We start from the raw sequence: 26,559 nt of genomic DNA on the forward strand, positions 1-26,559 counted from the left end.
ACTGTGAAACCAACCACCCCATCAATAGTGTCCAGCAGTGCCCTCTGCCACACGCCCGTCACCTGGCCTCTGGAGAATTCCTGGACCTTCCCTGTGCTGGGACTTTGTTCCCCAGGCCCATGGTGTGGCCTCTCCTCCCAGCTTTGCCTGGCCTGTGCCCACAAGGGGCCCCCAAAGGCTTCTCCTCTCGCTGGTGCTGACTGCCCCTCATTCTCACTGAAGCCTCAAACCCTGTTCCGTGGACTTCGCTCTCATTCCCATTCCTTCTCTGGGACCCTTGGAAAAAGCCTCCCCAATTGTAGGCAGGCAGTGGTGGTGGCCAGGACTTGGAAGGTCTTTTCCAAACATTGGCTGACAGCCACGGTGTTGCCAATAATCCTTCCTGCCTCTTTGACCTCCATGAGTCTTTTGGTTTGGTTTGGTTTGGTTCTTTTACAGAGATGGTGTCATCTTTGCAAAGAGACGTGTTAGTAAAGGATGGTCAAGTTCAACAACTACAACAGGAGGTGAATCAACTGAAAAGTGAGAACAAAGAAAAGGATCACCAGCTCGAAGCCCTCAGCTCCAGAGTGAGTGTCGGGTCATCAGCAAATTGTAGCTGCAAAAAGCAGACACAGTGGAGTCACATGACACACGGTGGTGAGATGAGGCCAGTGCCCAAGGACACAGGGAGGGTAGCTGCTGGGCAGGTGGCCAACTTCTCTGAAGCCTTTCAAAGGACAGCATGTATGTGGCTCAGAATAAGCATAATAGATTTTCAAATCAAGCAAACATTTTCTAACCCCTATTATAAATGAGTTTGTTTAATCCCAGCAACAAACCCACCTATGAGCATATACTGCCAGTACAAAGTTTAACATTAAACAGAATACGATCTCTCTGTGAGCAAGGATGACCAAACGGCTGCATCATGGTCCCAGCACCACTGGTTCTCATAATTGTCTTCAAAGCAGAATACCTGAAGATCCAGATGCAAACACGCAGACTCTCATTTCTTCCTTAGACTTTAGTGTGTAGATTGTCTCTATGGAAGATGAACGTGGTAGGCAAGCAAAGAGCTTTTTCCATGTAACTGACTCTTTGCAAATCTTGCCTTCAATGCTAACTTTAGAATCCTGACTCTAGAGGATAAGATTTCTCAGTATTTGTATGATGTGCCTGTTTCTGTGAGTCAAGGTAAAACCTCGAAGCTTTCATCTCAGGTGGCAACTCAGAGATTCCCAGAGGCTACCTGATAGCTAGGTCTGCATGGGGGTGGGGTGAGAACAGATCTTGAGGTTCCAAGGAAAAGGCAAAATAAGTAATACCTAGTACATAGTACCATACCCAGTTTGGAGCTGGTGAAAGGCACTGCACGAGCTTTGGGATCAGACAGACCAGGGTCCAATCCCAGAGCTTTCTTTCATTGTAAATTATTTGGCCTCCATTTCCCCATTTGTGAAATGGGGATGACAAAATCGTTTTCTGAGAAGTGGGAGGCTGGTTTTAGTTGTGCTCTTCTGCCTCTGCCCTGGGTCGGCTGCCTGGCCAAGCCCTCTGCATTCGTATCTCCCAAGCAGAGTGTCTTCCCAGGCATGTGCTATAGCTGTTTTATGTGGGGTGTGTGTGTGTGTGTGTGTGTGTGTGTGTGTGTGTGTGTTGGGGACGGGAAGGGGATGCAGAGGTGGTGCTAAGTAGAAGGAATCTGCAAAGACAACAACTGCTTGGCTCTTCTACCTCCTGAAGTGCATTTGGATGATTTATGTCCCCGTTTCCCCTTCCTTGTTGACCTCGGAATGAGGTCCCTTCTCCCCTAGACTGTGCTGGCCAGTAGCACAAGGGCTCGTCACCACCAAGGGTACTGCTCTTGTGAACATTTGAGATGCCTTTTTTTTTTAATGACATACACCATGTGTGTTAATTTTAGAAAAATATGTAGATGACATTGAGAAGAAAAAATAAAAAGAGAGGAGAGGAAATGCTACCTTGAGAAATCAGTGTTAATATTTTCATGTATGTTCTTCCAGTCTTATTTCTATATATTGCCTAGAAATCAATCAATCAATCATTTTATAGTGAATTTATTCTATGCACCTTTTTAAAATTTTTAAATACTTACTATTTTCCCGTGCTAATAAATCAGCGCTCTTATCATTCGTCTTAAATGCTACATACTTTCTCCTGGATGTACCCAGTGTTATAAAGTGGTCTGCTGTTCTAAACAACACTTGGGATGTTTCCTCATTTTTTTTTTTATTCCACGGTTACTGACAATTCTGTGAAGAGCATCCTTGAAACTACAGATTTACTTATTTCTCCAGTCATTGTCCTTAAGGTACATTCCTAAAGTGGGAATTGCTGGGTCAGAAGAAGGCACATCCATCCTTATGCACTTAATGCCTGTTGCCAAGCCACCCTCGGGCAAGACAGCTCCGTTTACCCCTCCACACCAGTCGGGGCAGTTGTGTCTTTGAGACTCAACCTGCACAAAAGCCCTAAGATGGACCCCAGCTCTCTGGCTCAGCCCCCTGCACCCTCACCGGTCACAGCGTGAAAACATCCCAATTCCTGCACCCTAAGTACCCAGACTCTACAAAGCTGGATTTCCCCTGAAGTGAAGTTTGCTGGCTCTTGAAGAGGAATTTAGACGCTCTATTCCTCAGAACTCATGAGAGGGGTGAACTGGGAATGACTGCAGGATCCCGTGCTCCCATCACACAAATGGTCTCGCCTCTCAGAATTCAGAGGTGTGATTGGGTTATACAGCAGGAAACACACCTGGGCGTGAACACAGGTACTTGGGACCCCCAGCCAAGCCCCCGTGGCCTTGTCCTTTTTCTCCACAGTGCTCAGTGCTGAAAGAAGAGTTACAGAAGGAAGATGCCCAGAAGGAGAAGTGGGAAGCCCAAGAGAAAGAGTTAAAACTCTGCAAAACCGTGCGTTGAACCTCCTGACCCCTAGGTGTCCACTGAAAGCCTAGATTGTGGCCTTGAGGGTTTTGGAGGGGTTCCTTGGCCCATTAGCTAGCACAAGCTCTGGGGCTTTCTGGGTGTTTGTCTGTTAATGTAGTCTCCTAATTCTTTGATTTGCTAGCCTCAAAGAGATGGGTGAAAAGACCATGGAAAACACACTCTCCCCAGATTTTCTGGGCAGTTTGCTCAAGGCCCCTCATCAGGTTTCCCCTGGGGACAGGGATGGGAGGTGGCCACCATATGCTGCTAGAAATTCACCGTGGTCCCTACCCCTGGACTTGTGATGCCCAGACTTTCATGATCCACTGTCACAAGTTTTATCACAGCCCTGAGCACTGTTATTAACACAACTCTTCTTGAAGTATTTTTGCTTAAATACATTCAATTTTACAACAATTCATAAAAACAAAATAAAAAGCAAATGTATCACTGGCCTTCTATGGAAGGTGAACATAAAAATCAATACAGTGAAAAGATGACCACTCAATGTAAATATTCACCCCCTGTACAGGCCCGAACCCTCGTGCACATCACCAGGCATACGTTTTCCATCCGTTGGGAAGGACGGTGCCTGGGACGGGGGCAGGAGACGTGTGTTCTTCTCTCTGTCAGGAGCACACTTCTCTGCCTCAAATGAGATAAAAATGTCATTGTTCTTTTCTTCCAAACTGTGCCCATTGTGTCTTCCAAACAGCCCTTATTTAGATTGAACTCAAAAATGTGCCCCAAGGAAAGAGACTCTAATGAGTGGATAGGTATCTTATACTGTTTAATCCAGGATCCATGCTGATCTTCAAAAGAAACTCAAATTTTCCCTCACCCAGCCCTTTCATTGCATCCGTTGAAAGAAAGTCTACTTTGCCTCAAAGATGTGGAATTGTCCCCCAAGGGAAGGAATGAAGCGAATCCCAGACTAGGTTTCTGCCTTAATGAACCAGATGAAATGAGTTGTGAAGTTGACTTCCCTGTTGTTGGAACTCTTTCAGCAAATCCATGACATGGAAAAAGAAATGAGGAAGCTCAGGGTGGAGCTGAAAAGGAGCAGTACGGAGCAGAGCCTGATCTCTATGACGCTGCAGGAAAAGAACAGGGTATGGCAGGGACAGGTCAGCCTGGGAACCACTCTGGGACAAGCACTCCACCTGCATCATCTCTGTTCATCCTCACAATGACCCCATGCGGTCTATACTGGTATTAACCCCACTTTACAGTCGGGAAAACTGAGGCTCACAGAGGTGAAGGAAGTTATCCAAGTTCACTTGCATAAAGTAGTTGTGGCAGAACTTGAATCCAGGTCTGCCTGACTCCAAAGCTCCTGTGTGTAACCAGTACCCTAGACTGCCTTCAGATCTTAATTGTGAAATTATCTAAGAAAGAATTGATCCGTTAAATCAAGTTTGCCAATGATGTTGTTCCAACTTAAATTCTCATATTGATTTTTTTTGTCTTTTTGTTGCATCATTGAGAATGTTTTTAAAAATCTCAACATGTTTGTCATTTGTGTGTTTCTTCTTTTAATATGAACGATTTTTGCTTTATATATTTTGAGGCTGTGTTACTAGGTGCATATGAATTTAGAATCCTAATACTTCCTGTAGAGCAAAACTTTAGATCATCATGAAATGTCGCTTTTCATCTCTAGTAGTGTTTCTCCCTTAACGTCTCCTTTGTCATTCAGCTTCATCACTGGCTTTCTGTTGGTTAGAGTTTTCATACCATATCTTTTTCATATGTTCTCTGTCAATTTTTGTCTTAAGGTTTAGACATATGCCATTAAATAACGTATCATTTTTACAAAATCCAGTTTGACAATCTTTGACTTTTAGTCCATTTATATTATGTAATTACTCATGTACTGGGGTTTAAATCTACCTTCTTGCTCAATACCAGTTGTACCATCTGTGTTATGTTCCTTTCTCTCCTTTCTTGCCTCCTTCTGAGTGGATGGTTTTCTCTTATTCCACTTTCCCCCTCTATTAGCTTGGAAATATTTCACTTTTTTACTATTCTTTTAGTAATAGTAAGACAATAGCATTCATCCTTGACTCACCAAAATCACACATTAATTAAGTTTTTCACTCTTCTACTATTCTCTTTGTAGTCATCCTGAAGACTACAATATGCAATCTTTTTTTTTTTTTTTTTTTTTTTTTTTTTGCGGTACGCGGGCCTCTCACTGTTGTGGCCTTTCCTGTTGTGGAGCACAGGCTCCGGACGCACAGGCTCAGCGGCCATGGCTCATGGGCCAAGCTGCTCCGCGGAATGTGGGATCCTCCCAGACCGGAACACGAACCCATGTCCCCTGCATCGGCAGGCGGACTCTCAACCACTGCGCCACCAGGGAAGCCCTGCATTCTTAACTTACCAAGAGGCAATAGTAGTTGATAATTATGCCCTTCTCCTTGACAGTGCAATGAGTTTCAAACACCTTAACTTCACTTACCCCCTCCAGATTTATAAGCCATTGCTGTCATTTTCTAAACTCCTCTTCATACTTAAAACCCCACAAGACATTATTAGTGTTTTTCTATAGTCAGTATCATATCCACACATTACCCTTACTGTTGCTTGTCTTTTCTGCATCTCTGATCACCCACCTGGGTTCATTTTTCTTGTGTCTGAAAATACCCTTTAATGTTTTCCCTCATTGTGGCTCTGCTGATGACAAATTCTCACATGTGCCTGTGTGTCTGCCTGGAGATGTATATTTAACCTTCACTCTTAAAACACATTTGACTGCGTATTGAATTCTACAATGGCAATTCTTTTCTTTCAGCACATTAGATATGTCACTATTGTCTTGTGGCTCCTATTATTTCTATTTAGAAGTCATCTGTAAGCCTAACTGTTGTACCTTTGCATAATCTGTCTTTTTCTCCGGTTGCTTTTAAGATTGTCTTTTCCCTTGATTTCCAGCAGTTTTATTATGGTTTATCTAGGGGTGGATTCAGTTTTATTTACCTCGTTCAGAGTTCGTAGCTGCTTCTTGAATCCCTGGCTTGGTGTTTTGCCTTAGTTCAGGAGCTTGGGCTCTGTACCACACAGGCAGTGGGGAGCTACTATGGCTTCTGAACAAGTGACTGATGCAATGACCTTCGTGGACAGTAATCAGGGTGACAATGATAGTTACAATTTCTCACTTACTAGGTGTTCCCTTGAACATTTCATCTCTTCATCTTCACAACAGCACTGTGATCTAGAAATCATCCTCTCCATTTTACAGATGAGAAAGTCAAGGCTACTAGTTACTAGTAAAGTAACTAGCCCAATGGCACAGTCGGTTTTGTCTGACTGCAGGTTCCTCTGACTTCAGTTACCCTGGCGTAGCAAACAGCCACATGCTACTGTTTACACTGAAATTAATGAAAATTAAATAAAATTATTTATTCAGTTCCTCCGTCACACCAGCCCCATTTCGAGTGCTTGATCCCCAGATGTGGCTGGTGGCTGCCGTATTAGACAACACAGCCTCGCTCAGAGTACCTGTACCATTGCAGAAAGTTCTGTTGGACAGAGCTGCCTTACAGCTGGGTAACTCTCACAGTACCGTTAAGATTGCACTGGAAGAAACTAAACTTGAGGCAAGGAGGCCAGTTGTCACAGTCCAGCTTGCATGTGAGAGGGACTGGAGGACAGGCGTGAGACGACCGAGTGTGAGAGAGGGAGCAGGGCGGCCGCTGAAGGTGACTCTGAGGCTTGGGGCTGGGAACGGGGGCTGTTCATGCAGAACACAGACAGGGGCAGAGTCCAAGGCTGGACTTGGCTTTTGTAGCACATGAAACAGGCTGCTGACATAGAAGTCAGAGCATGTTTAGACCTGGGAGAAAACTAAGGCCCAGAGAGTTTAGATGACTTTTCCAAGGTAACGGAGCTGGGTAGAGGCTCTTCCACTGGACCACACTACTCAGAAGAAATCTCTTAAGGGCTTTTCTGGGTCTTTTATTAGATCCCTGTGATCCCCCTCTTCAGATCCCTAAAAAAACAGCCTGTGAATTTGTTTCAGCACAAACACTTTCCATTTATTTACGAGAGTTTGCCTCATTTCCTGTTAGTGCCAGGGCCCAGGGCTCAGCAGGTGCATCCAAGAATTGAGCAGCTGCGAGGCCTACACTGGCCAGCCAAGGGTAGCGTGGAGCACTCCCAAGCCTACCGTGCGTTGACTGTTACCCAAGCAAGGGGGGATAAGTAGGCAAGCTTCTCCACTTTAAATGCCTTCGTTTGCAGGCTGCAATTCTTAATAGACATTGCTTTAGCAAGCCTCCATAGAGGTTACCACCAGTGAGTGTGCTCAAAGTGGTAATGACAAACAGTTATGATAATAAACCCAATCATAACATTTCCAAGTACCCATCACGAGTTATTAGAAAGAGACTGTACGGCGGACATTCCCGTCCACCTTTCATAGGTTACAACAGTACTTAACACACTCACAGAGCCCTTAAGCACTATGCCAAACATTGAATCCCCACAATAACTCTATGCAGTGATACTAGTATCATCATCCCCATTTGACAGATGAGGGCACTGAGTCACGGAGCAGTGAAATAACTTTCCGAGTCTCGTACGGCTTGTTAGGGACCGAGCTGGGATGGGAGTGTGCGGTAGAACATAGTTGAGCCCCGGATGCAGAGCTCATCCCTTTCCCGTAGGGGGCAACTCCCTGTGAGTTTGCCTCCACCCTGTGCATGCCTGTGACCCCTGCTGCTGGGCTGCAGCTGTCCCTACCCCTCAGGGACTCCCCCACTGCCACTAGCACCCCCCAAGAAGAGTTTCCCCAGAGGGCATGATGATCACATTAGCAGCAAGCCCTCGGTTTCATCATCCTTTCAGGTTGAAGAGAAGCTTCGGGAGGATTCCAGAAGGAAATTGCTTCAACTGCAAGAAATGAGGAACAGAGCAAACCTCATTAAAGCCAATTTGAAAAGGGCAGTAGGTCAGGTAGGCGTGCTGCAGAGCCCCTTCACGGGCCTGTGCTCTCCACGGAATCCCACACCCAAGTGGCCGGCAGGGATGAATGAGGAGGAAGACGGCCTGCCTTAGTTCACCCGCTTATTTTCTATACGAAGAAGTGTCTAGAAAGAACTAGAGCTGAGATTCTATCTAGATCTAGAGTCTGAGCTCTTAACCACGATGCTCTACTACTTAGCTATTAGTTACTATGCTAAGCATCGTTTTTCTGTGTTTTGAAGAAAGTTTCGTGAACCTTTGTCCCGCCCCCAAAGGTAGTGGAAATGACTCCTGCGTTAGTCCTGTCCCCCATCAGCTGCAGTTCCCCTTCCCCTCATTTCAGATGAAGATCAACAGTTCTCAGGAAACTCGGCAGCATCTGGCAGAGAAGGAGAAGCTGACCGAGGAAAGGCTACAGCAAGAGGAGAAGGTGAAAGCTAGAGTCAAGCAGCTAATGGAAGAGAAATCGGTAAGGTGGTCCCCGTCCTTCTCTTTACTACTGGAAACTGATGAAATGGGCTTTCCTATGAGAAACAGAGGGTGCGTACTTAGATGGAGGAATCTCAGCAACTCCTTGTTGGGAGCTAAATTAATTAAAGAGGGTGAATGATGTAGGAGGAATTAACATGAAGCTTGAATCCTAAAACTCAGAGATCAACTTGAAGATCAACTTGAAGAGGCAAGCTTATTGAAATGTCTAGAAATGATACTTTGTTTATATACCGCAGCTGATTTTATTGATACAAATCCCAGTCGTTACTGCGGGTCCTGGTTTGTGTCTAAGTGTGTGCAAGACCAACCAATAGTATTTCAGTCTTTTGCTTTCTCTTCATGCATATCAGGGGAAACACATGGCCAAAACGGCTACTTACTTTTCCAGAAACCAGCCAATTACAGGATACTTTACAGTGGCACCTCTCAACTCAAAGCTGTCCACAGATCATATGGGGATGTTGTTGAAATGCAGATTCTGACTCAGCAGGTCTCGGGTCGGGGGAGCCTGGGATTCTGCATTTCTGAACAGCTCCCAGCTGGTACCGATAGCACAGCTCTGCAGACTACATTTTCAGCCACAAAGTCATAGAAGAAGGTTTACCCCAAGTTGGCCGATAAGAACCACCTGGGGCTTCCCTGGTGGCGCAGTGGTTGAGAGTCCGCCTGCCGATGCAAGGGACACCGGTTCATGCCTCGGTCCGGGAGGATCCCACATGCCGCGGAGCGGCTGGGCCTGTGAGCCATGGCCACTGAGCCTGCGTGTCCGGAGCCTGTGCTCCGCAACGGGAGAGGCCACAAGAGTGAGAGGCCCGAGTAACGCAAAAAAAAAAAAAAAAAAAAAAAAAAGGCCGCTCCAGGGACTTCCCTGGCGGTCCAGTTGTTAAGACTCTGTGCTTCCGCTGCAGGGGGCACGGTTTCGATCCCTGGTCAGGGAACTAAGATCCCGCATGCCGCATGGTGCCGGCAAAAAAAAAAAAGCCCCTCCAGGAGCAAATTGATGTGATTGTTCAGAGATGAGACCAGAATGACAACAAGTGGAAACCCCAGCTTAGAAGAGCATTAGAAGAACAAGAGAAAGAAAACGTGGGGAGGGAACACAGGGGGGATCTCTTATGTACAGTGATGCTAAGTGGGTAGGAAAGTTGGAAATCTTCCTAGATGTGACTTTGTATTCGAAATGAAATTTTTAAATTCCTTCTCTGCTGAAGCCCTGTAATGATATTTTCCAAGGTACTGAGTAAGTGACAGGGTTGCTGCTAATCCATGATTTGTTCATGTTTCTTCAAATACAAGAGAGGGAGGTTGTGATCACTGATAAAGCTGCTGTCCTCACCATTCTGGCCGCAGGAGCAGTCCTTCAGTGATCTAGGGGCCAAGTGCAAAGCGTCCCGACATGAGGAAGTCATTCAGTGTCAGAAAAAGGCTTTATCTGAGCTTCGTGCACGAATTAAAGAACTTGAGAAGGCCTGCTTGTCAAGTAAGTTTCCTCCTGCCTAGTCACCCCCTCTGTGCTGAGAACCGTGGACCCCAGACTTGAGGGTTCACTTTAGGGACTAACCAATTTGCCAGGACCACCATCTTCTATCCCCATCATTTCATAACTAAAAAAACAGAGTTATAAAAAAAGATGGGCAGGAAAAAAAAATAGATGGGTAGGCATGAGCTCAGGGTCAAGAGCAGGCCTTGATATTAAATAAACAGGATTTCATGAAAAACTCAGAACCTTGTCCCTCTTTTTCTTATTTCACTGTGGCCCAGTGAAAACTTTTTCATAGACTGATGCTGTGCAAGGACCAACCTTGCGGAACTTCCCAAGATAAATACCCTGTTTAGAGGGAATAGGGCTTTCAAGAAGCCAAGCTTGCTGCTGGGTGGAGCCCTGGGCTAGGACACAGAAGCCTGGGTTCAAGTCCATCCTCACACCTGTGGCCGAAGGTTCCCCCTCAGTGCCCCCGCCCTGGGAGGCTGCAGCCTCATATGAGCTGTGTGGCCTTGGACAAGTCATTTCACCTCTCTGGGCCTCGATGCCTCACCTGCCAAGGGAGGATGGTGAGCTAATTAGTACTGGCCTGTGGTAAGGGTCCAGTAAATAGCAGCTGTGACTTTTACATGCAGTAACTTCTTCCTGAGCCTTTCTTTTGAGTGTAAACTTTTTCTTTTATAGATCACAAGGACCACATGGATGGATCATTTCTAGACTTAAAGACCCTCGGGATGGAAAAAAATGTTCGGAAAATATTGGACGTAAAACCTGACTTGCCAACTTTTTCAAGAGTAGAGATCGGAACGGTAACCAAAGAAACTTTGTCTCTGCATTGACTGACACGTGGGGAGGGTGGGCATGAGGACAGACACGAGCCGTGTGCCCTGGCACCACTGTATACATCATTGGTTCGAGGCCAGGTCCTCCCTGATGGGCTGGCACCTGTATGGACTGGTCGGTGCCTGGCCGTAATAGTGATCCAATGTTTGAATAGAAAGGCGGCTTCCCATCATGTACAGCATGATATAGCATTGCACTGATGCTGGCCAGGTCAATCTCTGGGCCCTCCTTTTCACATCACATGTTATATTCTGCAGAAAATATCCAACAAGCTAATGTACAACATTATGTCATGAGCTTGCCTAACATTTGCTTTTTGCTATAAACTGAAAAACATGAACACATAAAGGGCAGCAGAAGGGAGCCATGATGATTAAGAAGACACAAGTTCTAGAATCAGAGACCTGTGTCCTAATCCCAGCTCTGCAAGCTCTGTGACCTTGGGCAGGCTCCTAACCTTTCTGGGACTTCATTTCCCAGCTGTAAAATGATGATGGAAAAATTAAAGGAGATCATCATGTAAAGTGATTATCCCAGTGCCTAGCTCATAGCGAGCACTTTAATAGATGATAGTTATTATTGTCAAACAGTATTTAAAGAGTATTATCCAAGAAAACCTTCCTTTCTTAGGGAGCATAGTTTGTGTTTTCCAGGATTTTCAGAAGTAATTTGATTGTTAGGTTGAAGGTGCCGTGTATCCTAAATGGATGTTTGATCGGGTGTTTGACTGACACATGACAATGGACAGCTCAGGTCAGCGTGGCTTGCTGCGGCAGCTAGTCTAAACCAGCTTTTGGAAAACATAATAAAGCCATCCTATCTGTACCAGCATTTTCTCCTACAATTTTTCTAGACATTTGCTCACACGTCTAGAGATGTGAGTCTTCAGAAACGTGTTGGTTTTCCTGATAAAATCGAACCTTCCTTCTCTGAGGTTGGGAGTAGAGGGCCTGTCTCCAGGTGGGGAGCTCAGCTGGATCTCACGTCCTGATGGTCCTGCTTCCAAGATTGACCTTCCCCTTGGCAACAAGCCCTCATCCCACCACTGACACCACAGAGCAGGAAACCTCCCAACTCTCAATCCTCCAAGGTTGGCAGTAATTAAACGAAAGAGCAGGAGGAAGAATAGCTGACATCTGTGAACTGCTTACTGTGTGCCAGGCGTTGAGCTCAGCCGGCTCCATGCCTTATGTCATTTAACCATCGTAGCAGCCTTGTGTCATAGTTACTATTATTGTCCCCATTTAACAGATAAGAAAAAGTAAGGCTTCAGGAGGTCAAGTACCTCACCCAAGGTCACAGAATAATGATTGAAGACACACCAGGGGTGTGTCCCTGGTGGTGTGTCTGCTAGCCTGCAGAGACCAGGTGGGGACTGTGTGGTTGGATCCTGTAGCCCAGGCTCTTCCTTAGTGACCCTCCCCTCAGGAAAAGAGGGGGCGTCTGGAGAGGTACAGAGGATGCAGCTCAGGGTAGCTGAAGACACTGAACAGCATCTCAGGTTCTTTTTGCAGCAGATCTGCCCGGTTTATTGTCATCTTCAGATACCCTCTTTTATTCTCATCTCCATAGGTACATAGACAAATATGTCCACTCTTATCTATCACAGTCACTTTGGGGCATTTATATTTTTGTAGTTGTTTTGTTTTTAATCTCAGAGGGTTTCAGGGTAGTGCCAACAAATGCTAGGGCTAAGAGGTGCTCATGGCAAGCATTAAAAGCCAATTTATTTTTTAAGGAGGCTTGTTATGGTTATTTGTAGTCGTTCAGATCAGGTCCCCTATTCAGTCTGGTGGCCTTTCCATGCAGTCAGTTGGGCTTCCAGCAGCCAGCTGGCTGGTTGGGGTCTTAGGGAGATGCAGCTGCAAACACTATCTGCATTGTCTCTGGAAAGGTTCTGAAGGGATGCCCACCCACCAGGTTCCAGAGCTAGGAGAAGGTTGGGCCGAATTTTGTGAGGGTATGGTTTCTGCTGCACAGAAATGAGATTCCTTTAGTAAAAAGGAGGGAGGCCATTTTCCACTTAACCTTCATTCGTTCATTCAACAAACATGACCACTATGCACCACTCGGTGACAGGTGCCATGCTGGGCACAAGGAGGGAGATAGTGAGCAAAAGCCACATGGTCTCCATTTTTCTGGAGCTTGTCTTCTCAACATCAGCGGTACTGATTTTTTGAGCCAGGTAACTCTTTGTTTGGGAGACTGCCCTATGCATCATGGGGTGTTTAGCAGCATCCTTGTCCTCTACCCACTAGACGCCAGCAGCAATTATGACACCCACAAATGTGTCCAGGCATTGCTAAATGTCCTGGAGGGGGTAGGGTGGCCAGAGTCACCCCCGGTTGAGAACCACTGGCCTAAAGGGAAGACAGACGAGACGGTGGCCAAAGAACGGCACAAGTGATGCATCATTTCAAAGGCAGTTGTGCTCTGAAGGGGTAGGAGCACAGTCATAAAGAAAGCAGTTCACAGAGTCAGAGTGGATTTAAAACCAACTCTCTTGGCGTGGACATATATACACACACACGCTACCAAAGGTAAAATAGATAGCTAGTGGGAAGCAGCTTCATCGCACAGGGAGAGCAGGTCGTTGCTGTGTGTCTACCTAGAGGGGTGGGATAGGGAGGGTGGGAGGGAGATGCAAGAGGCAGGGGATATGGTGATATATGGATACGTATAGCTGATTCACTTTTTGATACAGCAGAAACTAACACACCATTGTAATGCAATTATACTCCAATATAGATGTTAAAAAAATTAACTCGCTCAAATTATTCTTTAGTAACTTTCCAGTTCTTCCATTATTCTTTGGGTTATTATTCTGGATGTAGAAAATCATAATGGAATGCCAAGAGAGTTTTTCTTCTTTTTTTAATTTCAGCCTCAAAATGGCTTTTCCAGCCCAGGGTCCATCATGGTCTCTGAGAAGTTAGGGAAAATGGATGTGGCTGACGCTTTAGATCTCAGTGAAAACCTGGTAGGTATACCCAGCATCAGTCCCCTCCTGTCCAAACCTGTGTGCCCTGCAGATAGTTTAAACATCAACTCCACATACATGTTTAGTTGTTACAGTAGCTCCACGAGACCCATCTCCTATCCCAGCATGGGCTGGAAATTGCAGAGCCCAATTCCTTGGAAGACTGGGTAGTAAGAATGAATGTTTATGTCTGTTGTCATTCCCCCTCCCCCACCCCAATTCTCAAAAAGGCATAGTGTAAATGGATGCGGGGGAAAATGAAAGTCGTACTAAAAACCCCAAATGCACTCATTTGCAAAGCATGTGTTTCTTCTCTGCAACTGCAGAAAATGAATGAAACAGAGTTAGATGTTTGCCTCCTCAAAGTGGCCACCAGCGGTCTTGGGCCAGGCCTCTTACCTGAGAAATGCTTTCTCGTAGTACATGGATATGAGCAAAACCCTCGGGACTTTGATGAACATCAAAGATATGTCAGGTCACGTGTCCATGAAACACCTCTCCCCAAAAGAGAGGGAGAGAGTCTACCAGCTTCGACAAAGAGACCTGTACCTGGTGTTTGATAAGATCACCCTACTCAAGAACCAGCTGCAGAGAAAAGAAGAGCTTTTGAGACGATACGAGGAGGACATTGAACAGCTCAAGTATGGCCCGTGTCCCCGGCAAAAGGCCCAGGCCTCCATTCTCCAGGCTAAACCTCGGTGCAGCTGCAGACCCGTAGGGACCAGGACAAGAGGACAGAGGCCTGGGTGTGGAGGGGGGAGGCGGTATGGTGACTCAGGGCCTTATGGACCCAAGTCTCTGGGCAAGAAAGCAGCAGTTAAAGTACCCTACTGTTAAGGAATAAGGTGCACCTTTTATAAATGTGTCTGATGTTTCACCATGTGTGTGCTTTTCGTAATTCCACCCTATTTTCAGTGGTATCCGTTCCCCCACCCTCTCTGGGAAATTGGGAGGGGCTGGTAGCATAACCGTTGCCCCCTTCATGCTGCACGTCCACAGCCAATGGGCTATTTATTCTGCCCTCCAGTCCCCACATCTTCAGCCTTCCCCCCACTTGTAAGGAAACCGCGAAGCCAGGCATATATGGAAGTGTTCTGAGGATCTCCCAGGTCGGGAGCATTGGTGGTGAGTGAGAAAGCTGAGGAGAAAAGAGACTTTGTCTCTCCCGTGTGCTCAGGCAGAGCAAAGTGTCGGTTCAGATGTACCAGTCACAGGTGGCAAAGCTGAAGGACGACATCTCCAAAGAGGCCGAAGAAAAGGCGCTGCTGAAGGAGGCCCTGGCGCACATGGAAGAGCGGCTGCACCAGGAGAAGAGGGTCACCAGGGCGATCAGGCAGCAGAAGGTGAGAGGTCCCTGCTCGGAGCAGAGCCTCTGAGGCTGCCCCTCAGCTCCCTTTAGAAACAGCCAACTGAGGTCCCAGTGGAATCCAGGCAGCACAGAATGCTTTCGCTCATTGCAAAGGAAGGTGGCAGAATAGCTTTAGCGTTAGGCAGACTTAGGTTTAGACTCTTGTTCTGCCATTTACTGTGTGACTTCAGGCAGCTTTTATTTTTTTACCATCTTTATTGGAGTATAATTGCTTTACAGTGTTGTGTTCATTTCTGCTGTATAACAAAGTGAATCAGCTATATGCATATGTATATCCTCAGATCCCTCCCTCTTGTGTCTCCCTCCCACCCTCCTTATCCCACCCATCTAGGTGGTCACAAGGCACTGAGCTGATCTCCCTGTGCTATGCAGCTCTTTCCCACTAGCTATCTATTTTATGTTTCGTAGTGTATATATGTCCATGCCACTCTCTCACTTCGTCTCAGCTTACCCTTCCCCCTCCCCATGTCCTCAAGTCCATTCTCTACCTCTGTGTCTTTATTCCTGGCTGCCCCTAGGTTCATCAGAACCTTGTTTTTTTATTTTTTTTTTAGATTCCATATATATGTGTTAGATTAACCTCTCTGAGACTCATAGTCTAGCTTGCCTCTATTTTTTTAAACTTTCTTTTTCTTTAATTTTTATTTTATATTGGAGTATAGTTGATTTGCAGAGTTGTGTTAGTTTCAGGTGTACAGCAAAGTGATTCAGTTATACATATACATATATCTATTCTTTTTCAGATTCTTTTCCCATATAAGTTATTACAGAATATTGAGTAGAGTTCCCTGTGCTATACAGTAGGTCCTTGTTGATTACATATTTTATGTATAATAGTGTGCATATGTTAATCCCAAACTCCTAATTTGTCCCTCCCCAACACATTTCCACTTTGGTAACCATAAGTTTGTTTTCAAAGTCTGTGAGTCTGTTTCTGTTTTGTAAATAAGCACATTTGTATCATTTTGTTTAGATTCCATATATAAGTGATATCAAATGATATTTGTCTTTGTCTGACTTACTTCACATAGTATGATAGTCTCTAGGTCCATCCATGTTGCTGCAAATGGCATTACTTCATTCTTTTTTATGGCAGAGTAGTATTCCACTGTATATTTGTACCACATCTTCTTTATCCACTCCTCCATCGACATTTAGGCTGCTTCCATGTCCTGGCTGTTGTGAACAGTGCTTTCTGAGACTCATAGTCTAGCTCGTCTGTATTTTTTTAACTTTTGATAATTCGTGTATTTTATTTTGTTCTTTCTATCCAGATAACTATTTTTTCCACCAGTTTTATTGAGACATAATTGACACACAGCACTGTACTGAGTTTAAGGGTGTCCAGTGTCATGATCTGACTTCCCTGCCTCCTGCAATGATGACCACAATCAGTTGAGTGAACAGCCCGAGTGTTTTCAAAGGCGGCGATTCTGACTGTCATTGTTCTGCCAGGTGCCAGGGATACACCGAGGAATAAGCTCTCTGAGAATAAAGATCTGGGTTTGCTCTTCTGAGTAGCCAGAATAGTACTCCAGTCTTTCTGACATGGGGCTGTGTATTTGTATACGCATGCTTGCGTGTATGTGTGTACATGTGAGTATGTGCTGTGTGTTGGCATGTGTGTGTATTTGTATGTGTGTGTTTGTTGCCTGCATGAGCTCTAAGGAGGCCAAGGTCATAGAAGGTGTCCTTCTCCTCAACCAGGAGGTGATGGTCAGATAGTTCCTTGCAGAAGCCTGCCCCCCATCCTGCGAACCTTCCAGGCAATAGGTTTCCAGACAGCAGTCTCTCTGGCTTAGAGCCCCAAAAATGAAAAAGTGGCTGTCCTGCTCTGAGGGAGCCTGGATGCAGTGTTTCCAGTGCTCACTGCTGTGAATTAAACATCACAGACCTTAGTCTGCATATGTCATGGGGCTACCTCAGGCAGAGGACAGTTTCCTTTCACACCAAGCAATGCCAGGGAGAGCTGGGCCAGTGACAGAGTTGTGACTTTCCCTTTGATGTGCCCTCTGGAGAGCTCACCCCTCCCCGAAGTGCCCCCACCCGCCCCAAGGGCTTGGCAGACTAGGCCCCAAAGCAGAGACACCAGACCACAGAATGGGACAGCGAAGGGCCCAAAAAAGGCCACTGTCATGTACTGAAAGCCTGAGGATTTACATAATCAGGCTTCACATGCTTTATTCCTGGGCTGCCTCATTCACACACAAGGCAAGGGACATGCCTGCCTGTTTGGCGCTAGATATCCCTCAGCTGAGAAGGGTCTGAAATGGCCAAGTTGAACCTGTGTCAGGGTCCCCAGAAGAGCTACAACTAGTAGCTTTCAAATTCGTGGAATGCACAACTGGGGGAAAGACTTACCAAGAGGCAGGCACCTGCTCCACACCGCACATGCTTCATCTCTCCCATCAACCCGCAAGGGATGCTGGCAAGTGTCGTCCCCTTAGAGAGAGGGGAAAGCTGATTTGACAGAGGGTACCCTTCCCTGGCTACTAAGTGGCAGAAACAGGATTTCCTCCCCACCTGCTGCCCTCCCCCGCCCAGGTTCACTTTTCCACACCCCTTCCTTCTGTGTCTCCCTTACCAGGGTGGCCCCCTTGGATACCTCGCACCATTGCTCCTGGGGGTTTCACTCCAGGACTCAGGTTTGCATTTCAGGCTTGTTGTTAATATGTTGTCAGAAATCCCTGTTTGTCAGGAAGAAAACAATATTACATTTTATGTTTTGCTGGATCCTAAAGGGCACTTGTATACATCTGTCTTGGCATCCGTTCCTTCCAGGGAGTATATCTTCGTTGTCTTTAAGCAGAAATTAACAGAAAGTAGAATTCCTCTTTTCTAAGTTTTACACTTAGTATTTTCACAAGGAGCCTTAGTTTCTTAGCCTCCTGTATAAAACTTTGAAACTCTTCACCCGTTCACAGAGGTGGCAAGGTTGAAGCACTGAGATGAAATGACACATCTTAAGCCTCAGATTTGCCCCCCCCCCCAAAAATGGAGTTTGTAGTTTTAATGTTTGACCATCTCTTCACCAAGCAGACCTTTCAAGAATCAAAAGTCCTATTTCCACACTAATATCTCTGGCTGTGAAAATGAGACTTGGTATAAGATGCTGGGCCTTCACAGCGAACTGGGCCTGTGGCTCTGTCCATGTGGCAGAGGGACGGGAACCGCGGCCCAGGCCGTGCTCACTCGAATCCACTTCCCACATCACTCGAGAAGCCGGCAGTGTCTCTCAGAGTTCAGAGGCCAGATTTGGAGTCAAACAAATAGGGGTCAAGCCCCACCGCTGCCCCGAATGACCCTGAGTAAGTGGCTTGACCTCTGTATCACAGGTTCCTCAACAAAAGCAACCAAAACTGTTAGCAAGGGGCCTACTGCGTGGGGCAGCGGGAGGGTTAAATGGCAAAATGCCTGCAGTGCCTGGCACATCACAAGCCCCGTTTCTAAGGGGGAAGAATAGGCAGCTCATGGATGGGTGGGGATTCCTCTAATTCTTTCAGGGAGCTTCCAGCCAGCCGACGCCTTCCCCGGTCCTCCCAAAGCCACCAGCTCTTATGGGACGTGCTCTTCTCTTTGGTGAATACGACTAGGGCCACGGCCAAGAAAGGACCCGGATACCTTTTGTGAATGGGCTAAGGCTGGGATTTTCAAGAGGAAATTTTTAAATGCACAGAAGTTGCCACTTGGGAAGCACGCAAGCCCTTTCTTAGGGCTTGAAGTGTAAGAAAGGCTGAAGGGCACCGGCTGCTTCTGGCAGGAGAAGCCGCTCAGCTCTCCTGCCAATCAAATTTCCAGCCAATCAAGTCCTGGCTAGCGGCGTGACCACTGCTTTGCCTTGTGGTCTCAGCCAGGAAAACCCCCTAACCTTCCCTCTGCTTAATTAGCTCAGATCCCTCTTCTTTAAGATGAGAATAAAAATGGCACCTAGCTCGTAGCCTTCCCAATGGGAGCTTGTATACAAAACCCTTAGCACATAGGACCACAAAGCATACATGCTCTCCTACCATCGTCATTATCCTCACTATTCTCTTTAACTCACTATCTTCCAAGATTTCCTTGGGCCCAGGTATTCTCAAGATTCTGGCTTCCTCCGTGCCACTTGTGTGTTTTGTTTGTTTGTTACTTTGTTTGTTTTTGCGGTACGCAGGCCTCTCACTGTTGTGGCCTCTCCCGTTGCGGAGCACAGGCTCCGGACACGCAGGCTCAGCGGCCATGGCTCACGGGCCCAGCCGCTCGGCGGCATGTGGGATCCTCCTGGACCGGGACACGAACCCGTGTCCCCTGCATCGGCAAGTCGACTCTCAACCACTGCGCCACCAGGGAAGCCCCACAATTGGTAGATGTTGTGTAGGAGGGGCGTGGGATTGGAGGGGCTTCGGGTGGTGCTCTTCCGCCCACAATGATGAAGTAGAACCATGTGGCCAGGCCTATGCAGCATACGGATAGAAGAAGGCTAAAGAAAAAGACCCTCCCCCACCCCCTTCATCACATCCCAGTGAGTTCAGTAAAGTTCAGGAAAAGCAGGTGCACAGGGGCCAGGCTCTGCCCTCAGTGCCCAGCTGCCCACTGATGGAACTTAATCCAGGAAGGAATTTTGCAGCAATGTTCAAACTGGGGTTCCCTGGAGCCTTTGGGTGCCATGGAAGGGTGTGACTCTCAAAGCACACACACCTTTCTCCCGCCAGAGAAGCTCTCCGTTATCTTATACTCCAAGTTCCTCATGGGATTTTGCTTGGATAAACGGTTCTGCAAACCAAAGGGGGGGGGATGGGGTGGGAGAGAAGAAGGCTGTTGGTTTAAAACTAACCCCTGCTCTATAATATCTGGGAATTTGGATAGTGATTGTCTCAACGGAGTTTGTGATAAATAATGAGTGGCTGCAGGCTCGAGGCCTTCTCCACGGAAAATGCGTGGAGGGCAATTGTCAGTTCAATACGGGCCCATCAGCCTTCACGGACAGTCCTCTGAGGGTAGAGTTAGCATCCTTCTGGGAGAATGGAAGAGTCTTGTAAGCACCTATGCCCTGTCCCAAAAGACAGCCTTATTTCCTCCCTGAGTTTTGTGACTACCCGGTAGGGTTGCCAGATTGAGGGGAAAACAAACAAACCAAAAACACGATGCCCAGTTAAATTTTAATTTCAGATAAACAACAAAAGCTATTCGGTATAAATGTCCTAAATATTACACGGGGCATATTCACACTCACAAATTTGTTGGCTTCATTCTGAAATTCAGATTTAACTGGGCATCCTGTATTTTATCTGGCAACCCCTCCAACATTTACTGAGCACCAACTAGACACCAAGCAGGGAGGTTCTGAACCAGGTGTCGCAAGATGGCAGCCCACAGATATATTCCATTTGGCTCATGGGAGTTTTTTTTAAGTTACATTTCAAAATAGGGCAGTTTCCTGGAATACTCTGGATTTCCAGCTTCTCTGGGAAACTTGGAAGATCTGGTGACCCTAGGCCCACAGACCCACAAGCCACCATCACAAGCCTCCATCTTCCAGGCCCCTTAGAAAGGCGCTGGGCTCGTGTGTTTGCTGCTGTCCACCACCACCCCAGCTCACTTCACCCACTTCTTTTACTTTCCTGGCTGCTGTAGGAATCAGGTTGGCGACCCCAGTGATGCTCAGGGCTCTAGGAGAACGTCTCCTTCCTGACACCACTGCACATTCACCTGCGGAGAGTCAGTCTGCAAGGGAGACCCCAGTTCCCTCTCACTTTTGTGTCTCCAGTGCCTAGGGGATGCTCTTTCTTTGATGAGCTGCCCCTGAGGTGCAGGGTCTTGAGCAGATCAGGGTCAGCAATAGTCATCAAACCCCAGGGGAGCGGCAAGCTCCAGGTTTTCAGTGATGCTGGCTTGCCAACAGGCCCCTGTAGTCCCTGCCAGGGAGGTTAGCCACTGGGGCTTTCAACATTTCCACTGGGTGGAAAGCCACTGGACATCTACAGCCTCTTCCACTGATCTAGGAGGCTCTACTTCCAGCTAAAGCAGATCTGTCCTCCAAGAAGAATACAGTATCCTTCATAGCCTTCTTGGTTGACCACCTCCTTCTCTGCTGGAATCTGGAACAGAGATTCCCTAAAAGGTGCAGCAGGACAGTGTAGCGTTACCCCAAAGCCACACCCGCTTCTGCAGAACTCTATCCTCACCTCCTCACCTAGGAAGGCTCAACATTCCATCCAAATGGGTAGCATCTGAAAGTTGAGAAAAATCCATTTTTCTCTGATGCAAAAGGCAAAGACGAACATAAGCTAAATTTTGTCAATATTCTTTCTGTGTTAAAGAGATGAATGTTTGTAGAGCTGATGAAGAACTCAAAGATGCAGAACTCACATTTCCAGGTGAGCCAGAAGAGAGAAGAGAGAAAACCCTAGGACGTCAGCAAGAAGCCCAGTGGACAGTTATCCCACATCTATTATGTACTGAGCATTTGGCATGTGCTGGGCACAGAGTCAAACACTCGACATGCAGTATCTCTTTTAAGCTTCACAACAACCCTATGGGGTGGGTGTTGTTATTATACCCAATTTACAGATGAGGTGTCTGAGGCTCAGAGACTTTCTTTGTCCAGAGCCACACAGCTCAGTAGGAGAGCTGGGAATCAGTGCAGATCTGACACCCAGGTGAGTGCTAGCTTTTCCTCCTTTAGGATATAAACCTCCAGGTAATAAACCTGATACATTTCCAGTGGCATTTCTCTTAAATTTCAAGGAAGCATCCTCTAGAATTCTCTTCAAAGTTGAGAATTAAGACTATGAAATCTTGAACATGTTGAAACATTGCCATTGACAAATCAGCCCTGGAACTGCAATTAAGCCAGTCCACGTTCCCACTTTGCAGACAGTAGAGGCGAGCTCTCAGGAAGCTAGAAAGCCAAACACATTTTGGTTGAATATGAGAGAGGAGACATTCAAGTTTGATAAAAGGCCACAGTCATGCTGAGGCAACCAAATTATCATGGGAAGAAACGAAGATATTCTAGGTGAGGGATATATTTGGAAAATAGAAGCTTCTCAACCAGCATCCTTGTGCTAAGACCAGAAGGTGGTTACTCCCCAGAGCAGGATGTTAAGAGGATAGAGAGCATCCTGAGGGCCCCACTTGATCTGAGACGTTTGCCACCCTGCAAAGTGGAAACGACTGGAAGTTTGTTACTTATTCACTCACATATATGACTGAGCTGGGAGGAGGCAGAAACTGCCCTACATCTAGGTTGTGTCTGAGGACCACCTGCGGATGTGAAATGGCAGAGGAGATATTGGGATGGGCCCCGGATGTTGTGGGAACATTGTGCTTCTCTGAGATGTGAGACCCCCTGGAACTTCACGCTGCCTCTGGCTTTAACAGAAGCGGGGCAGATGGTGCTTCGGCTAAGAGCAAAGAGCCAGCTTCCCATTCTCCCTGCCCTCCAGCCTGAGCTTAGAAGTTTGGTGTCTAGGATCTCCTCAGTACAGAAAGTTTTCCTCCAGGTTCCTTGCCAAGTGTAACTTGGGCGACTCCTTCCCCACGAGTGGGCCTTGGGCTTCCCTGGTGGCGCAGTGTTTGAGAGTCCGCCTGCCGATGCAGGGGACACGGGTTCGTGCCCCGGTCTGGGAAGATCCCACATGCCGCGGAGCGGCTGGGCCTGTGAGCCATGGCCGCTGAGCCTGCGCGTCCGGAGCCTGTGCTCCGCAACGGGAGAGGCCACAACACTGAGAAGCCCGCGTACCACAAAAAGAAAAAGGCGGGTGGAGGGGGCTTTTTTAAGGATATAGGGGTGAGTGCCTCATAAAAACTGGGAGCTGAAAGTGAGCCTGGCCTCGAAATAGAACTGGTAAGCCATCAGATCTCAGGCATCATCTCTTTTACACACACACAAGCATGCGCACATGCACACATAGGCCGTATCTCCTCTCTGTGTCTCTGTGTGGCTCCCCTGATCTCTGCTCTCTCCAGTCATGTGACAGGAAGGAATGACCTCATGGTCCCCCAGTTCAAAGGACCAGCCCAGGAAGCAAGTAGCATCTTAGAACCCATAACCCAAATCCTGGGAGTGACCATCTTAAAAGCCCAGCCCGTGCCAAGTGCCCGATCAGCTATGACCAGGGACAGAGTCACACACATGGCTGCCTGGATCCAGGAGTAGTGCTCAGAAAAGGGTTAGACAGACCTCCTAGAGTATGCTGCATTTTACCCTCCTAAGACATCAGAGACATAAGGCATTCAGTTCAGTAACAGCTTTTCGAGAGAAAGTCCATCCCAATGAAATTGCCTATCATCAGAAACTCCTGGTTCAAAAAAAGATGCAAATGTCAGAAGAAAACGTTATCTGTGTATCTGGAAGAGTGTACACCAAAATGTGAATAAGGTTACCTGTGGGTAGTGTGATAATGGTGGATCATTTTACCTTCGTTTTGCTCACGTCTATGTGTGTATATAAATACTTTTTACAGCAAAGATTTTATTTTCAGTAAAAAAAAAAATGCCATTTGAGAAATATTTGGGGATCTCCCTACAATTATAGAGTTTGGGCATTTGTTGCTCTTGCTTGTTGTAGGTTGGAGCCAGAAAAGGCACCCCAAATATGGACCAAGGAAGGGAGATGCTGAAGAGAGAAATGTCCAGCAAATCCAGCGAGAGCCTTCTGTTTTCTAAACCTGGTGGAAGGAACTAGAAACGTCGTCCCGCTGGGCCTCGCGTGATCCTCCGTGAGTCAGTGTAACTCTTCTGCGTCAAACTACTAAGATGCTTTTTTAGGACATTAAAGGTTGCTACCCTAGTGTGTTGCTTCCTAGACTGGTATTTTGCAAAATACTGTATTTTGGAGTGTGTGAGGAGAGGGGTTCTTTTCACAGATATTATGAATGTAAACATACACAGGCATATGAAGAATAAGTTTGAAATTCAGACTCCTAGTCGTGGTAGATGCAATTATGTGTTTGGGTAGTGACAAACCCAAATGTCACACCTCCAAGGAGCTCTCAGAAGCCCGCAGTTGAGAAAACCCAGGGCATGTACTGGGGCCACAGGACAGAATGGTAACCTCAGGGCTGTTGGGGCCATGGTATAGTGCATTTATATCTGAATTGATTATAATAAATGTGAACAGCAACCAGTTTTATTGCTTCCATAACAGTGAGTCATGTTTATATGGCGCTCTACGGTGTTCAAAACACTTCTCGTCTAATCCTCTCTCAAGCCCTGGGAGGTAAATAGCATTATGTTCCCCATTTTACAAATGAGGAAGCTGAGGCCCAGAGAGGTTAAATGGCCCATCTAAAGTCACACAGCTAGTAAATTCAAGAATTGGGTCTGGAACCCAGGTTTCTAACTCCATCTCACGCTGCCCATTCTGCCGCACCAAGACAGCCCAGTAGGTCAAGTCCCAGGCCATCAGGACAGACCAAGTACCCAGTCATCAAAGAACACACACTGCCCAGGTGGACACACCCCTTTCCCGTGGTGTTTGAAGAGACCCTCATTTTTGCCTTCTCTCCAGCCATCTGTTCTCTCCCTGCCTTTCTTGTACAGCCAGAGACCACCAAACAAAACAGGAGGAAGAGCCAGAAGCCATGAATATCATTTATTTTTTATTTTTAAAAAGCCACAATAAAAGTATTTTGATATTTTAAAACCAAATGCATTCTTTATACTGATTAAAACTAGAAGGAAATGGGAAAAATGATTTGCATGATCTTCCACTAAAGGTACTTCTTACACAGTGAGAAGGGTGAGCATCACCTGACCTTAAAAATAATCTTGAAAATCCCAGCAGTTTTCCATAAAGAACATATTACTTATACTGTACCATATCCCCCAAATCCAAAACAGCAATCTCCAGCACCAGAAAAGATCACTTGGTCAGGCAGTAGTTAAGTAGCTGGCTCATGTTTGGAAGCCAAATTGTGTGGGAAAAAAATACTTTGGTTGAATACAAATATTTGAATTTGCATAAGTTAAATGTAATGCCTATGTGGCTCCACTGTATTTGAGGTCTTTCAAAGGACGTGTTAATCTTTATCATATCAACATTGCAACCCACAATGGCAATGTCCTTTCTTCACTCCTTGAACTAGATGGTTCTTTAGGTGTCTCCTCAGCCACACACCCCTTTCTCTGAGAATGCACATTCCCCAACCAGGTTTACCCTACCTACTGCTGCTCTCTTGGCCACACCTGACTGGCTGATCAGTAGATAGTCTACCCAAGCGAGACCAATCAGGTTTCTCTTCTAACCCAAGCTGGGCCAATCAGCACCTGTGCCCTTGATATTTGGAAGTGGGACACGGAGTTACCACACAGGTCATTAAGGGTCCGGAGCTGAAAGTCTTGGTGCAGTTCCCAGCTGGGGTGGCCATTTCTCCCACTGTGTTTGGAGAAACAAAGCCAGTCTTAGAAAGAGATGGCCAGGATAGATAAGCAACAGGTAGAGACAAGAAACCAAGACCCAGGGAATTCCCTGGCAGTCCACCCTGCGCTTTCACTGCCAAGAGCCCGGACTCAATCCCTGATCAGGGAGCTAGGATCCCATAAGCCAAACCGTGTGGCAAAAAAAAAAAAAAAAGAAGAAGAAGAAACCAAGACGACCCCCAGTGAGACAGTGCAGCAGACACTACAAGCCCCTTAGTCATTGCCTCCCTCTACTGTATAAGCAGCACAGGAAATGCCCTCATTTCCCAGCCTCCCTTGCAGCTAGACCTGGCTGTGTTGTTCAGTTCTGGCCAGTGACATGCAGGTGAAGGCCCTGGGCAGGGCTTCCCTTCTGGAATTAAAGACAAGGCTTTGCTAGGAGAAAGTTTTTCTCTTCGTCCCTTTGCCTTGTCTCCTTTTCCTCTCCTGGAGCTCGGACTTGGAGCTGGAGCAGCCATGTTGGGGATCACCAGGTAACAAGCAAGAGACCAAAGCCCACTTCAAAGGACAGTGGAGTGGAAAGACATGAAAAGCCTGGGTGGGAGCCTAGTGGCATCACTGTGCTCTGCACTGTACCTCAACTGCCTACCTCTGTACATCCTGTTGTATAAATAAATCATTCCTCTCAGTTTCAGCCACTGTAGTCAGATGTACCTGTTTGTGCTGTGGAGCAAATCACTCAAAAGTTAGTGACTTAAAATGGCAACTATTAGTTCTCATGATTCCAGGCGTCAAGCTGGCCACTTGTACTGGTCTGGTTGGTTTGGCTGGGGTTAGGTTAGGGCGGCTTCGTGTACATGCCTGCCTGGTCATTGCCCGGCAAGCTGGGTTAGGACAGTGGTTCTCACCTGGGGGCGATTTTGCCACCCAGGGGGCATTGGGCAATGTCTGGACACACTTTGGTTGTTAAACTGGGGTGGGGGTGATCCTATCATCTCGGGGTAGAGGTCAGGGATGCTGCTAAACATCCTGCAGTGCACAGAACAGCTGCCCACAACCAAGACTTATTTGATCCAATATGTCAATAGTACCGAGAATGAGAAACCCTGGTCTAGAAAGGCCTCAGCTGGGACGTCTGATTCTGCCTGGTGTG

The 26,559-nt window shown here is 46.8% G+C and overlaps 1 protein-coding gene across 1 annotated transcript in view; it reads left to right on the forward strand.

Moving 5' to 3' along the window:
* The window catches only part of LOC308620759 (forkhead-associated domain-containing protein 1-like), a gene marked incomplete at its 5' end in the record, with an annotated part of 87,708 nt that extends 63,885 nt beyond the window's left edge, over window positions 1-23,823 (forward strand). The window contains 11 exons of the mRNA XM_081240671.1: window positions 439-569; window positions 2,826-2,915; window positions 3,938-4,042; window positions 7,782-7,883; window positions 8,242-8,367; window positions 9,741-9,870; window positions 10,558-10,682; window positions 13,601-13,696; window positions 14,117-14,337; window positions 14,874-15,039; window positions 23,614-23,823. Coding sequence (XP_081096797.1) covers window positions 439-569; window positions 2,826-2,915; window positions 3,938-4,042; window positions 7,782-7,883; window positions 8,242-8,367; window positions 9,741-9,870; window positions 10,558-10,682; window positions 13,601-13,696; window positions 14,117-14,337; window positions 14,874-15,039; window positions 23,614-23,730 — 1,409 coding nt within the window. The 3' untranslated portion in view covers window positions 23,731-23,823. The remainder of the gene's footprint in view (window positions 1-438; window positions 570-2,825; window positions 2,916-3,937; window positions 4,043-7,781; window positions 7,884-8,241; window positions 8,368-9,740; window positions 9,871-10,557; window positions 10,683-13,600; window positions 13,697-14,116; window positions 14,338-14,873; window positions 15,040-23,613) is intronic.
* Window positions 23,824-26,559: the final 2,736 nt, after the last annotated feature.

This window comes from Mesoplodon bidens, assembly GCF_964165515.1.
Source record: "Mesoplodon bidens genome assembly, chromosome: 7".
Lineage (NCBI taxonomy): Eukaryota > Metazoa > Chordata > Mammalia > Artiodactyla > Ziphiidae > Mesoplodon > Mesoplodon bidens.